The sequence below is a fragment of the Vigna umbellata genome, chromosome 11, assembly GCF_029865625.1.
Source record: "Vigna umbellata cultivar VRB3 chromosome 11, Vumbellata_1.0, whole genome shotgun sequence".
Taxonomy (NCBI): Eukaryota; Viridiplantae; Streptophyta; class Magnoliopsida; order Fabales; family Fabaceae; genus Vigna; species Vigna umbellata.
In genome coordinates this window covers 33,741,632-33,755,848 of record NC_142175.1, presented here as the reverse complement: position 1 = coordinate 33,755,848, position 14,217 = coordinate 33,741,632, and the positions used below count along the sequence as shown (strand labels likewise).

General features: G+C 34.1%; 3 protein-coding genes across 5 annotated transcripts; 1 reads left to right on the top strand and 2 right to left on the bottom strand.

Moving 5' to 3' along the window:
- Window positions 1-3,749: 3,749 nt before the first annotated feature.
- LOC124835922 (stemmadenine O-acetyltransferase-like) lies at window positions 3,750-5,418 on the bottom strand. The gene has a single exon (XM_047310953.2). It carries the CDS (start codon window positions 5,186-5,188, stop codon window positions 3,893-3,895), a length of 1,296 nt encoding a protein of 431 aa, XP_047166909.1. The 5' UTR covers window positions 5,189-5,418; the 3' UTR covers window positions 3,750-3,892.
- A 1,301-nt stretch (window positions 5,419-6,719) lies between these two features.
- LOC124835851 (protein sym-1-like) lies at window positions 6,720-8,968 on the bottom strand. The gene is made up of 3 exons (XM_047310863.2): window positions 8,767-8,968; window positions 8,095-8,186; window positions 6,720-7,305 (listed from the first exon to the last, which is right to left on the bottom strand). The coding sequence occupies exons 1-3, from the start codon at window positions 8,917-8,919 to the stop codon at window positions 6,900-6,902; spliced, it is 651 nt and encodes a 216-aa protein (XP_047166819.1). The 5' UTR covers window positions 8,920-8,968; the 3' UTR covers window positions 6,720-6,899.
- Window positions 8,969-10,127: 1,159 nt separating this feature from the next.
- LOC124835931 (pentatricopeptide repeat-containing protein At5g25630-like) lies at window positions 10,128-13,499 on the top strand. Of its 3 annotated transcripts, none has more exons than XM_088102347.1 (4): window positions 10,128-10,282; window positions 10,523-10,720; window positions 11,373-12,293; window positions 12,519-13,499. In XM_088102347.1, the coding sequence occupies exons 2-4, from the start codon at window positions 10,664-10,666 to the stop codon at window positions 13,320-13,322; spliced, it is 1,782 nt and encodes a 593-aa protein (XP_087958473.1). In that variant the 5' UTR covers window positions 10,128-10,282; window positions 10,523-10,663; the 3' UTR covers window positions 13,323-13,499. The 3 variants fall into 3 exon arrangements, with proteins under 3 accessions (XP_087958473.1, XP_047166920.1, XP_087958472.1); XM_047310964.2 differs by having other exon boundaries at window positions 10,523-10,726; XM_088102346.1 differs by having other exon boundaries at window positions 10,157-10,282; window positions 10,550-10,726.
- Window positions 13,500-14,217: the final 718 nt, after the last annotated feature.

Below are 14,217 nucleotides of genomic sequence, written 5' to 3'. Positions count from 1 at the left end.
CTTTTCTTGATTTGCAATTGTTTCTATTAAAAATGTTACCCTAAATTTTCTCTTCTTATATATTTATAAGTCTAATATCTTTAAAATTAATACTATATTTTATTGTCACTTATTATTTTCTAACAAAAATATATAACAATACATAAGAATGTGATAAGAAACCATATCTAAGAAAGTTTTTATGATATTATCGATAATGAAAAGACATTTTTCATATGACATAGAAATTTGTATAATTATTTTACTATTAAAAAACAACGACTTCATTTATAAATTATTAATTAAATTACTATAAATATAATCATTTCTTTTTTATTTTGGCAAGTTATTGCATTTATTTTACTAATCCATAAACCACAATTTTTTTCTATATTTATCACGATGAGCCAAAAATCTCTTAATCAACGAAAACTGTTAATGTGCATTAATAAGCCAAGACAACTTTTAAATTGTTTTGACACCTGTATCTTGTTGTTATATAAACTCAATACCTGTACCTACTTCTAATAATAAAAAAATACGACTCACAAAATATTCATTCAGTATATTTTGCTTCTCTCGAGCTATACCTCCTTGCTTTTCTACGTTTCTGCTCTTTTGTTTTTCTGCTACCACTTTCGTTGTTCTATCATATTGGTATCAAGAGCTAGGTTGAGTGAGAACCTGAGGAGTTTCGTGATCACGGTGTAGTGCGGCTGGCCAGAGTGATTGAGGCAAGGAAGAAAGAAGAGTATCAAGATTTTGATTCTTGACCAAAGAAGAGTGGTTGAAGAATGGTCGGATTGGATATGCCAACAACGAACCTTCCTATATTAACACATAAGAATTGGAGCAGATAGAGTACGCAGATGAAAGTTCTGTTCAGGTTTCAGGATGTCAGCAATGTAATTGAGGAAACTGGATTTGAGCCTGACCTTGGTGATTCAGTGGATTAGAAGGCTGCATTCAAAAGAAAGAACAACAAAGCCTTGTTCATTCTTCATCAGTGCGTGGATGATACACACCTTGAGAAGATCCAAAATGTTGTGACAGCAAAGGAGGCGTGGAACATTCTGTTGAGGTGTCATGCAGGAGGAGAGAAGATAAAGAAGGTGAGGCTCCAGACCTTGAGGAGGCAGTACGAGCTCTTACAAATGGAAGAATGTGATAAAGTGGGTATTTCAACAAGATTCTTGCTCTTACAAATCAGATGAAAAGGTGTGAAGAGAAAGTCAGTGACCTAATGATCATTGAGAAGATTATGAGATCTTTACCTTCAAAGTTCGACTACATTGTAGTAGTTATTGAAGAGTCAAGAGACCTTGAGAAGATGAAGATCGAGGAACTTCAAAGTTCCTTGGAGGCACATGAAATGAGATTGTTGGGCAGAAACCAATCAGGAATGATAAGCAGGCATTGAAGGTGTATCATTCCAAGAATAAAGAGAAGAAAAAATTCAAGAAATGGAAAGGGAAACATGTGAAAGGGAAGTGGAGAAATGATAAGAGCAAAGATGATCAAGATGAAACTACAACAGAAGAAAAGAGTGGCAAATCAAATAAAACCTTTCGCAAGAAAGACAAGAGGAATGTTGAATGTTTTAATTGTCATAAGTAGGGGCACTACTCCTATGAGTGCTATTCTGATATAGGAAAGCAGAAGAAGGTTCAAGGAAAGGAGGCTCACATTCAGAATCCCTCACTCTGATGTTAACTACATCTGCATAAAACTCACACTCTCAAGATCAGTTGTGGTATTTGGATTCAGGATGCTCGAATCATATGACATGTCACAAAGAATTGTTGGTGAATCTTGATGAAACCAAGAAGAGTAGGGTGAAGTTCTTTTATGATAGCACATTGAAAGTAGAGGGAAATGGTGATGTTGTAATCAGAAGAAAGAATAGCTCTCGTGCCATTCTAACCAATGTGTTATTTGTGCCTACAATGAGATGTAACCTTTTGAGTATTGGCCAGCTGATTCAAAAAGGCTTTAGAGCACTAATGGGAGGATTCAATAAGGTAGAGCTGTTTGATGAAAATAGAAACCTGATATTGGGAAGTAAGATCTCAAAGAATCGAACGTTTCAAATCAGTTTGGAGGCAGTTGAGAATGTTCAGTGTATGAATGCTATGAAAGATGAAGATTGGTTGTGGCATTAGAGGTATGGCCATATGAATTGAAGAAGCCTGCAATAATTGGAAATGAAGCAGATGGTTACAAGATTGCCTAGCATCAGTGTGCCAGAAAAGGTGTGTGAAACATGTTTGGCAGGAAAGCAGTCCAGCAAGCCATTCAAGGCAAATTTGTGCATAAGAGCAAAGTAGTGCTTGGAAGTGGTTCACTCAGATATATGTGGATCGTTTGAAGTCCCTTCGCTAGTAGGAAACAAGTATTTCATCACATTTGTGGATGCATACAAGAGGATGATTTGCTTGTTTGTGATTAAATTGAAGAGTGAAGCTCTATATGTGTTCTTGAGATTTAAAGCATGTGTGGAGTGGAAAAGTAGAAAACTATTGAAGATCTTGAGAACGGATGGAGGAGGTGAACACTACTGTTTTGACACTTGTACTTTGTTGTTATATAAACTCAATTCTTGTACCTACTTCTAATAATAAAAAAAATACAACTCACAAAATATTCATTGAGTATATTTTGCTTATCTGGGGTTATTCCTCCTTGCTTTTCTGCTTTTCTGTTTTTCTGCTACCACCTTCGTGTTCTATCAAAAACTTGATATAAATAAACAATTTTTTGTCCTATATTTGTTATATATAGTGGTTTACTTATGATTATTAAATAAATTATATTTTCAAGAATTTTTAATTTGTAATAATATGACAATATTCATAAATATCAAATGATATCTAATAATATTTTCTCTAATAATCAAATAATTTTTTTTATCAAATCTTATTTATCTCTTAAAAAAAATTTAAAATAAAATATATCTTTTAAAATATAACAACTTATTCACTTTTTACTTATTTTTCTAATTATGAAAATTTATATAATTTCACATTTTTCATTATTTTGGTTTTGGAGTTAATAGTGGTATTGTTGGTAGTTGGACTGTTACATCTCTCTTCCGCAAGACAAACATACGGAATCACAACAAAACGAAAACCTAAGGTCTGCCAGGAATTCAAGATTTCTCCTCAACCATTCTTCATTTTACTGTTCATAAATATGTTTTGATTTAGAATAAACACCCATTTTGTTTTTATGGATCATTTTATAATCTAATGAGATGTTTTTTTTATTGTACTTCTCTAAACTTTACTTTTAATAGTGTTTACTTAACCTGTCTGCTGAGAAACAGAATAAATATAACATAATTAATTAATACACAAATTTTTACGTGATTAAGTTATTAACAAACTCTAACGCAATCAACAACTTACTAGATAAAACAGACTAATGTTATCAGAACTTTTTCAGGGACTTATACTACGACTATTCATATCTCGTAGGAACCAAAAAAATTTTGCTCAAGTAATTATATATATATATATATATATATATATATATATATATATATATATATATATATATATATATATATATATATATGTGTGTGTGTGTGTGTGTGTGAAAATAAGGTTCATCGGAAATTATAGTAGTTATTAAGGATTTTGTTGTGATTAGTTAACCTAAATATAATTGCAGTTCACATTCTATGAGTCAGTTATAACAACGTGTCATGGGTTCATTAAAACTCATGCAACTAAAACTACCTTCATCTAACTGTAAATTGATGTGGATAGCATAAAATTTCTCAAATTAATACGTGGTTACAAGGAAATATATATTTGGCAAAAACAAACAAATCAAATTACAGTCCATTTCTACAAGATATGATTGTAGTGATGGATTGAAAATAGCAGGTTTTATCATGATTGTAGTAATATCACATTGCACGCATGAATGAAGAAGCCCGTGGTGTATTCACCAAGGCAAGCAACTCCTCATCTGCCTCGAACTTTGCCATGTCCTCCACCTTTAAGCTAACATAAGCCTCTATGCCACCGCCATTCTTTGCGTCTATAAGCACAACCAGATTTTTGAAAGTTAAAGCGGGTGAACCTACCCATGTTGGTTTTCCCCATCCAAAATCAGAGTCGTACAAAGGAAACCTACACAAACTAGTAATATTAAACGAGACTAGTTCCCCCTTCTCAAGCACTCTAAATGAAATATCCTTCAGGAAATTAGAATGCTCGTTTCCATCTTGGAGTTTTCTCACATAATCTTTGTCAATCTTCTTTATCTGATCCCTTACCTGTTTCGCTAGATCAAGATCATTACACTCCTCTTCGGTGTTCAAAGACGAAGTTGTCATAGTGATTCGGTAGTAGTTGCCAAAGGAGTCGGGAGGAAGTGGTGGTTCCATCTTTGGACGCAGGTTCACTGCGTGAATCACAGCATATGTTCTCTGTGGAAGAGATTGCTTTCTAGTGACAGCCACATAGCGACTCCAGATGAAAACAGATAAGGCCTCCACTCGAGTGGCACCTGCTGCATATCTTGCTCTAAGATTTTCAACAACAGAACCGTCAAACACAAACATCTTGCAGATGATGTTCTCCTTCACGATGCCACTTCGAGGGTCAAACCCAGATATATTTTTCGGTGGGAAGAGCTTAGCTGAAATAAACTGTGGATTTGGCAACACACTTTCCTCCCTAGCAATGGCTGCCCAACAATTGAGGAACGTGAAAAATGACAGTCCGTCTGCGATCTGGTGTGAAAGGCAAGCTCCGATTGCGATGCCACCGCAATCAAAAACATTAAGTTGAACACCAAATGTGATGTTGGTGACATCATGTAGTAGAAATGGAACCAAACGGTTGAGTTCTCCCGGAACTGGTTTGCGAATAACGTCTACAACTTTGCACTTCACTCTTGCTTCTAAGTAGGGAACACCCTCGTCGTAGCAGTTTACAAAAGTACTGTTGCCGTTGACTCGCCCGGCAAGCGGGTAGAAATGGGTTAAAACATCAGACAAAGATTTCTTGAGCTTTTCGGAAATGGTGGTTCTGTTGAATTGAGTGATACCGTCGCAAGAGTAAAAGAGAACTATAGGGTTATACACCATGGGAGAAACTTGATCGAGAAAAGAGAGTTGGTAATGACGAACATGGTCCTTGGTTGGAGAAGAGGGTTTGATGATTTCTTTGGAGATTACCTCCACTTCTAACATCATTATTTTTTTGCAATTGTGAAACAAGCTGCTGCAGCGCCTGGAATTATGTCTTTTGTGTTGATGGATTGCTTTTGGTACTAGATATACTGAACTCAACGCGGATGAACACAAATTCAGAAACTCTTTTTGATTGTGTTGTGTGGTTTCGGTGCTTAATTGCACTTTTTATATATATTGGCAACACAATCATGTTTTTTGTTAAGACATGAGCCATCGACTCTAAACCTTTAAGTGAAACTCTCGTAGATTTACTTTTAGTATCAGTTTGTTTCTTATCAACGAAGTTATCTTTTATGTATATAAATCGATGTTGATCTCTTATTTTATTTGATGTGAAATTTATTTGGATCTACTACAATTACAATTAGTATCCTTGTCATGTCTTTAAACCCTTCTCCTAATATCACAAACCTTGACTAAGTCCTACACATTCCCTTAAGCATTTGTCTATATAAAAAATTGACATGCCAACCGATTGTAATGGAAAAGCGTCGGATCCTTGACATCTAAATTTACTGTTTCCTTTGGAAATCGACATCAATCAGTTGCTATTTACCTATAATTATCCAAATAATCCGAATGCCCATAAAAGGTACACAAACATGCTCCCATCACACTTTGACGATAAATTGAGAATTTGCCTGCTTCATAAATAATAAAAAAATTAACTAGCAAAGTAATAATGAGTCTGAAAGATGACATTCTCAAAGGATCAATTTCAATGTTTTATAATTAAGTAGCTAGAGAATTAATCATTGTGATGACTATATATTACAAGAGAATTTATTGTAACTTTATCACCCCAAATGGCTATTGTACACGTAACTCTTTTATTGGTGGTTGAATACCTGCTGTGAGCTTAATATATTGTTTCGTGCAAAAATGTAGTAGAAATGGTCACCAATATATATATATATATATATATATATATATATATATATATATATATATATATATATAACATTTTTTCCCTTAATTGGCCATCATTTATTAACTCTTTTTTTCAATATTAATGATAACTAATGCAATAAAAAGAGATGTCATCTCAACTTACCTTTCCCTTGGTCATGTGAGAAGTAAGCGACTACACATTTACGTTGAATCCACTTTCTGAACTGTCCAAGAATAACCATGTGTTCTAACGAAGTAATCAACATCTTATTTATTGAACATGATAAGAAAATCCTTAAGTGTAGAGCAGACATAATATAACCAAGGAACGGTATGCCTTGCTAATTTATAAAATTATATCCTGACTTAGCAGAGAATTGCCGCACTGAACTAGTAGGGCAGAGATAATTTTTCGGTATGCATATATAGCGCGCTTGTGCAGTTTAATAATAATTTGACACAACAACGTAAAAGGGCTTATCTCACTAAATAAAAATGACTACATAAATCACACGATGTAATTCTGTTCTATCACATACCAAACATTCAGATATGTTATTTATCATATGAATCGTTTGGCTATTTTGTTAAGAAACTGAGCGACTGCATTTTACCAAACCTGTTTAACAATGGCCTTAACTAAAATACAATCAAAATTTTGGCGTCGTTAAGGTGAGGCAAATTTAGAGGTCTAGTCAACAATAAGCAAAGTAAACTATCTATCTCCAAATTTATCTATTACAACTTACAAAATATCAAAAGGGCAAAAATATTCAAAATTTCTGATCAATCAATTTTTCCTGTTCTATCAATGTCCTCATCAGCATTGACCTCCCTTTTCGTTCGTAGAATGAAACAATAGAAACCGTTTTTTCCAAGGTGCATCCTTCTGTTGCTCCAACCATGACAAAAAAGCACTATCCAGCAAGCAGAAGAAGTTTACGTAGAGAAGCTGGTACTTCACAGGAACATACCAAAAATTAAAAACCTGCACAACTGGCCACACGCCACCTTCTAAAATCAGGGCTGGGACATAATTCCTCTTCAAGTCTTCCTTCACTTGAGGAAGATTCTTTCCCGCACATAATCCCATGTAAGTAAAGAAGACAAACAAATGGACGGGACCAAAAATTATGCCATCCATTGCCACTTTGGTGGCCACAGATCTCACAGACTTCGGCGTTAGTTGAAGCTTATACCTTATGAACTTGTCCAAGCCTTCATACCTACAACACATGAAAGTTGGTTCCATGTAACTACAACTCCTTCAGCAGCAGGAACTATAACTTGGCCACTAATTATTTTCAGAACAAGTCCGTAAGCTTTTTAGTCAAATAAATGTCACACTCATCAGTCTAAAAATCCCAAATCAATCAACTTGAAACCTAGCTCAATGCATTCTACACCCAACGTCTTCTGAAATTACAACCTACTTTGAACAAAAGTTACAAATATCCAACCCATGTGAACTTAAGATCCAACAGAGTTCACATGCTCTCACTTTCTTTCAGACGAAAAGATCTTGACTCTCTATAACTAGGTGGAATCCATTGGGTTCAACTGCATTCCAGTGAACATTTAGAAATCATAAAAAATACTTATTATGTAGATGCATGATATGGTCAGAAAATACTTAAAATGATATGCACATGATTAAAAACTGTTGTCCCTATTTAGGAAGGTATCTGTCATAGATGTTTAACTCCTTGTTTATAACCTTTTAATTCACTTCATAACTATCCTTACCTTAGATGTCCCAAAAGAAAATTCCCAAGTAATTTTAACAATTGAAAAGGCCTTTGTGGCAGCTATGAAACCAATATTTTAGGCAAACTAACCATGCCTAACCTCCAATTCCGAGAAGAATCTACCACCGATAAGATACCTAAGAATTTCTTTGATGGTGAATTACATGAGCACTTACAAGCAAAAGAATGACATATAAAGACATAATTTGATAAGTAGGCAGTACTGAAAAACCGGTAAATAAACTGAACAAAATAGGATTCACATACCAGAAATGTCCAACTGGTCCAACAAAGCCAAATCCAAACATACTTGTAACAGCCAAGCGGTTCCAGTTGACAGTAAACTTAGCATCGCAATCCTACCAAATCCACATATAATTTTTGATAGACAAGAAACCTTATCATTATTAGTCAATAAATTAAAACTATCCAAGTTCAACCAAAAAAATGCACAAGCCAACCAAAAAAATGCACAAGCCATCTTAACTTTCCAACAAGGCGTATTCAAGAAACCACCAAGAGATGTATCGAAAATAAAAATCAACAAAGCAAGAGATAAAAATGGAGATGTCTACCACTTAAAACGAAAGATTCTTTAGGTATTAATGGTATATATATTTTCATTAAAATCAGCTTCCACTTCCATCAAAAATACCAATAAAAAATAGTTGCCTTGAGAAATGAAAGCCATGTTAGTTAAAACAGAAGGAATGGGGAATCCAAACCATGTTAACACTTCAACACTGCTGATTTTTAGTATATGTAAACATAACAACAATCCTAGAGTCAGAAGGCGCTGCTTGGACAGCATATTGAAGGAGCAAGAACGCATTAGTCAATTAAGAGTAGACGAGGGAGATGCGAGATTGATTGAAAAATTACAGCGATAAGAAGAGATATAAAAGTATCCTAATATGAGAAAGGCAAATGGGTTCTTACAGAAAGTTGGAGTCGCTTTTTTGTAGCTGCATGGGTAATGTACTGAGCACTGAGGTCTCCAACACCCCAGAGGATGGCAGAACTCACGGCTTGGGTCTTCACGGGATGAACAGAAAGGCAATTCTGGTACCACTTCCACACCTTCAACATCATCTTTTTTTCCGAGGAGGGATACCAGGTCGTAGCAGGCACCAAAACAAACCAGCTTCGTTTATAAAACAGTATATTGTGGGCTTTTACTTTCTACACTTCCACAATTTCTTCGCTCACCCCCTAAACCATTTTACATCATATATGAAACTAACTTTTCCATAATATGTTCTGAATTTTTTTTGGAAAAAGATTTCTCGAATAAAATTCTCAGAAAAAATTTTTGAAACAGAATTTTTAAAATATTTAAAATATATTTTAGAATAAGTTGTGACTTCTGAAACAGACCTTCTAGTAACACATATATGTTTTCTTCTTTATCACAGCATGGAAACGCAAGAGACGACGATATTACATCATCAAATCCATTAAAATACTTTTAGTTATTCATCTTTGATTTTATACTTTTTTTTCCTCTCAATTCAGTCAATAATATCCCTTTTACTGTGTTTCTTTTATTTATTTATTTCCTTTTTCATTCTCTATCTAATCCAAAAACTAGGCTACTCCATACATAAAAAATATCTTAAATAACATGTTTACTCTTTTTGTTTCTTCTTTAACTCAGAATATAAAAAATATTAAATAAATTGATGCCTAAACATTTCATGAATATTATTTAAAATTATTTTAAATATATTCTGAATTATACAATTAAAATATTGTTTTGAATTAAAAAATATTATTTCAACGTATTCAATTCAGAATATTTTTCCAGATTACTTAATAAGATAATATTGTTGATTGTGTAGTTCTATAAGAAATTTAGAATTATATTCTAGAGTAAGCCTCTTATAGATTTTATAATCTCAACCAAATTACGTAATCTGATAGATTATAATTTCAAATATATTTGTATATTTGAAGGGTAGGAGAAAAAAAAGGAGGTGAAGTAAGAAAAAACCTACATTTTGGTTTATTAATTCATCTACCATTAAAATGAGTTAGTTAAACAAAGCAAACAGTTATTAATCAGTATAACAAAAATTAAACCTTCTTTCAATGACAAGATTTGATTAATTGATAAGAAAACAAATGAGATTTAGAAATAAAATTGAAAAAATCTGGAAGGTGGGTTTCCTGACAATAGAATACGTGGTAAATTTTGATCCTGCCAATAGAGTGCTGGCGTGGCCTAATCCACTCCTTGAGTCATCTTCTCATGTTTTGTCTTTTCCTTGTGTAAGCCTCAAAAAAGTGCCCCGAAATCTCATTACGATAAATATTTGTGGATAAGAATCTCCGGTGTATGCCACACACATAACCACTACACGACAATTGGATCTTCTTCTAACTATGTAACAACTTCAAATTCTAACTATGCGGCTCTAGCTTCCACCATAAGCTTACCAAGAGCTCTACTGAGGTACTACCATTTCCTTTCCTTCAGAATTCTTTCCTAACTATTCTCAGCAACACCATCAACCATGCATCATGAAGTATACATTGCTTCTGAACCATTATAATGTTATTTTTAGTTTTTACCTCTCTTTGCCTAGTTCTAACTTTGATTGATCAAAATGGTCTTATTTAGATACCCCAGTTGGAATTAGTTTAATTATTTGCTTTCTTTAATTAAGTAGTTTAATGACGATAACTTTCTCAGGTTGATTCTTTTGTGTGGTCCTGATAGTATAATCCTGGATGAGGCATGTTGGTTATAATGTGCCAGTAAAATAATAGCCAGCCAGAATCTGATGCAGTCAAGGTAGATTTCTTAGTGATGGATCTACTCTAGCCATCAGTCATGGATAGAAGCCAGAAGGGAGCCCTCATGAGCAATCAAAGCACTAAAGACTTATCAGTTATGGTATTGTGAATTACTTTTTTTTTTCCAATGAGATGTCAGAAAATCATGTGTGTGAATGATAACATTAGCTTTGAACTGTAATTAGCCTTAATTATCCCTTTGATTAACAATCACACATTATATTACCTTCCCAAAGAATCTATATTTCTGAGCTAATAATTCTTGAATTCTTAGATGTTAATTAGACTTGATTGTAGCTGACTGACACATATAGTAGAAGAAATTTCCCTTATTTCTTTTAGCATAGAATTTGTAACACATCTAAATTACAGCATAATGGTTCAGTCCCCTGGGTAGCCAACTTGTATTTGTATGTAAGACTAAGGTGATATTTATATAATCCATCTATGTTAATTAGATTTTTGTTTAGTACAATAACTTATGTTCTTCTGGTGAATCAGTTTGTGCACCTGTCTGACTCAGACTTAAATAGATACGCACTTTCTTGAAATGATCACTCTTTTATTTGCTTGAATTTTATGTCTGTTTAAGCTTTCGGCAATGCTACGTGGCTTTTCAGACTTATAGGGATGAGCCTGAGTAGACTAAACCGAATCATATTAATGATCTGAATGAGTGTTCTCTGTTACTTGCATTCAAATTCATTACCAAAAATGTTCATAAGTTTGATCAAGTTTTGCATCAGGTTCTGAAACAGCAGCAGTACCAGAAGAAGCAACCTAAATTAAGCTCTACTCCGGAAGGGACACACAATGAATCCCATTGTCTTATCTGTAGGGGGGGAAACAGTTGCCAAACAGTTCTTTCAAGAACAAAACTGATGAATACTTTGATTGGAAAAGGGAAGCCACACGAAGCTCAGACCGTCTTCAACAATTTGACTGAAGAAGGGCATAGGCCTACTCTCATAACATACACAACTCTTGTGGCTGCTCTAACCCGCCAAAAGCGTTTCAAGTCTATTCCTGCAGTTCTTTCTAAAGTTGCAGAATTTGGGATGAAGCCTGATTCAATACTTATCAATGCCATGATCAATGCGTTTTCTGATTCTGGCAAGGTTGATGAAGCCATGAAAATATTTAAGAAAATGAAGGAGTATGGATGTAAACCAACAACCAGTACGTATAATACCCTCATTAAAGGATTTGGCATTGCTGGAAGGCCTTACGAGGCTATGAAATTGACAGAGATGATGGCTCAGGATGAAAATGTGAAACCCAATGATAGAACATATAACATTCTCATTCAAGCCTGGTGTACCAAGAAAAAAGTGGAAGAAGCATGGAATGTTATGCATAAAATGGTGGCTTCTGGCATTCAGCCGGATGTGGTCACATATAACACGATGGCAAGGGCATATGCTCAGATAGGTGAAACAGAGAAAGCTGAAAGATTAATATTGAAAATGAAGTACAGCAAAGTAAAACCTAATGAACGAACTTGTGGTATCGTAATAAGTGGTTACTGCAAGGAAGGCAATATGACAGAAGCCTTGAGGTTTCTACACGGAAGAATGAAGGAGCTTGGTGTGCATCCAAATCCAGTAGTTTTTAACTCGCTTATCAAGGGATATCTAGACATTAAAGACACAAATGGAGTAGATGAGGTGAGTTCTGATATGACGAGATCAATATTTTTTTGCATGCATTTTCCTCCACTTGTTTGACACACTGAAGGAGGCATTAACACAATAGCAGGATCAATACTCTTAGATAAGAACTGTTTGTTGCGAGTTTATTCTGTGCATGTATTTTGTTGGTCAGTAATTATTCAGTATCTAGTATTGTTATAAGGATAGCATTATAGTAACTTACAAATGAAAGTTGTTCAGGCACTGGCATTGATGGAAGAATTTGGGATCAAACCAGATGTAGTGACATTTAGCACCATCATGAATGCATGGAGTTCGGCAGGGCTTATGGATAATTGTGAGGAGATATTCAATAACATGGTGAAGGCAGATATAGAACCTGACATCCACGCATATAGCATCCTTGCAAAAGGATATGCACGTGGTGGACAGTCACAGAAGGCTGAGGCTCTTCTGACTTCCATGAGCAAATATGGTGTAGAACCAAATGTGGTGATCTTCACTACCATCATCAGTGGATGGTGTGCAGAAGGAAAACTGGATCGCGCCATTAGACTTTATGAGAAAATGCAAGATGTGGGAATTCCCCCAAATTTGAAAACTTATGAAACCTTGATATGGGGATACGGAGAAGCAAAACTACCATGGAAAGCAGAAGAGTTACTTACTACTATGGAAGAGAGGGGTGTTGCCCCTGAAACATCCACTGTGCAACTGGTTGCCGATGCTTGGCGTTCCATTGGTCTATTCAAAGAAGCCAACAGAATTCTAAATTATTCAGAAGAAGAAGGATGTGACGACAAGACACAGGTGCAAAGCTTGGAGAGACAGAAATTCAGTGCAATACCTGATGTAGTGGTACCTCATCCAGAAAGAACAACTAATGGCAACATAAACATGCGAAATATTTCCACTTCCATGTTTTTGGTTCGTACAACAAATTCATATGGAGTACAAGCACATATTGTAAGTAAACAGCAGATTCAAAATCAGGTTGTTAGGCCATTCCTTGACTATTGCGGAGTAGTGTCAATACTCTGTTGAGGTGACTTTTCTCAACAATGTCAGAATAGATTTGTTTGCTTCCATGCCAATGAGTTCATGTGGAAAAACTGTAGATATCATTAATGGACTTCAGAAATCAGATACACTTACACACTTGGTTACTTGTATGGTTGCATGCACTAAGCATTATTGGAAAATCTTATTTTTATATAAATATATTACTTGTACGTTGTCATCAAAACAATGAAAACTAAACTATAGAAACAGAAGCATATCAATCTACTGACTAACTCTATTAATTCAAAATCACTGTCATGAGAAATATCAAACATATTCTTTCATGCGGTTTTGGTAGAAAAATTCTATAAGCAGTGATCTCTCCAAATTTTCACATTATACGATCTAAAAATGATAAAATTAAGTATTGCATTCTATACTGTACAATTTTAAATTAGCTTCTTTTACTTTTGAATTCTACAAAATATAGATACATTCCGAATTACAGAATTTGGAATTATTTTTTTCATTTTTTTCACTTTTAAATTCTACAATATATAGTTGCATTCCAAATTGCAGAATTTGGAATTAATTTTTTTTCATTTTCGAATTGTAAATACCATAAATACATTTGAAATTGCATAATTTGGAATTAGGATACATTTGCATGGTTTGAAATTCAAATTTTTATTTATGGCTTGAATAATTTGAAAATATACTTTGAATTGTATAATTTAAAATTATTTTTTTAATTAATCAATTCAATTATTTTTTATTTTCGAATTGTTGAATCTAAAAGTTTGTTTTTTCTTTGGTTTCCTTTGTACTTTCCTAAAACCACCTTCTCCAATTTTGAGCATCTACTGAAACCATTTGTTGCATCTATCAACTCTTTCAAACTGGAATTTCTAAAATTCTGTTCTTTTTGTTTGTGCAC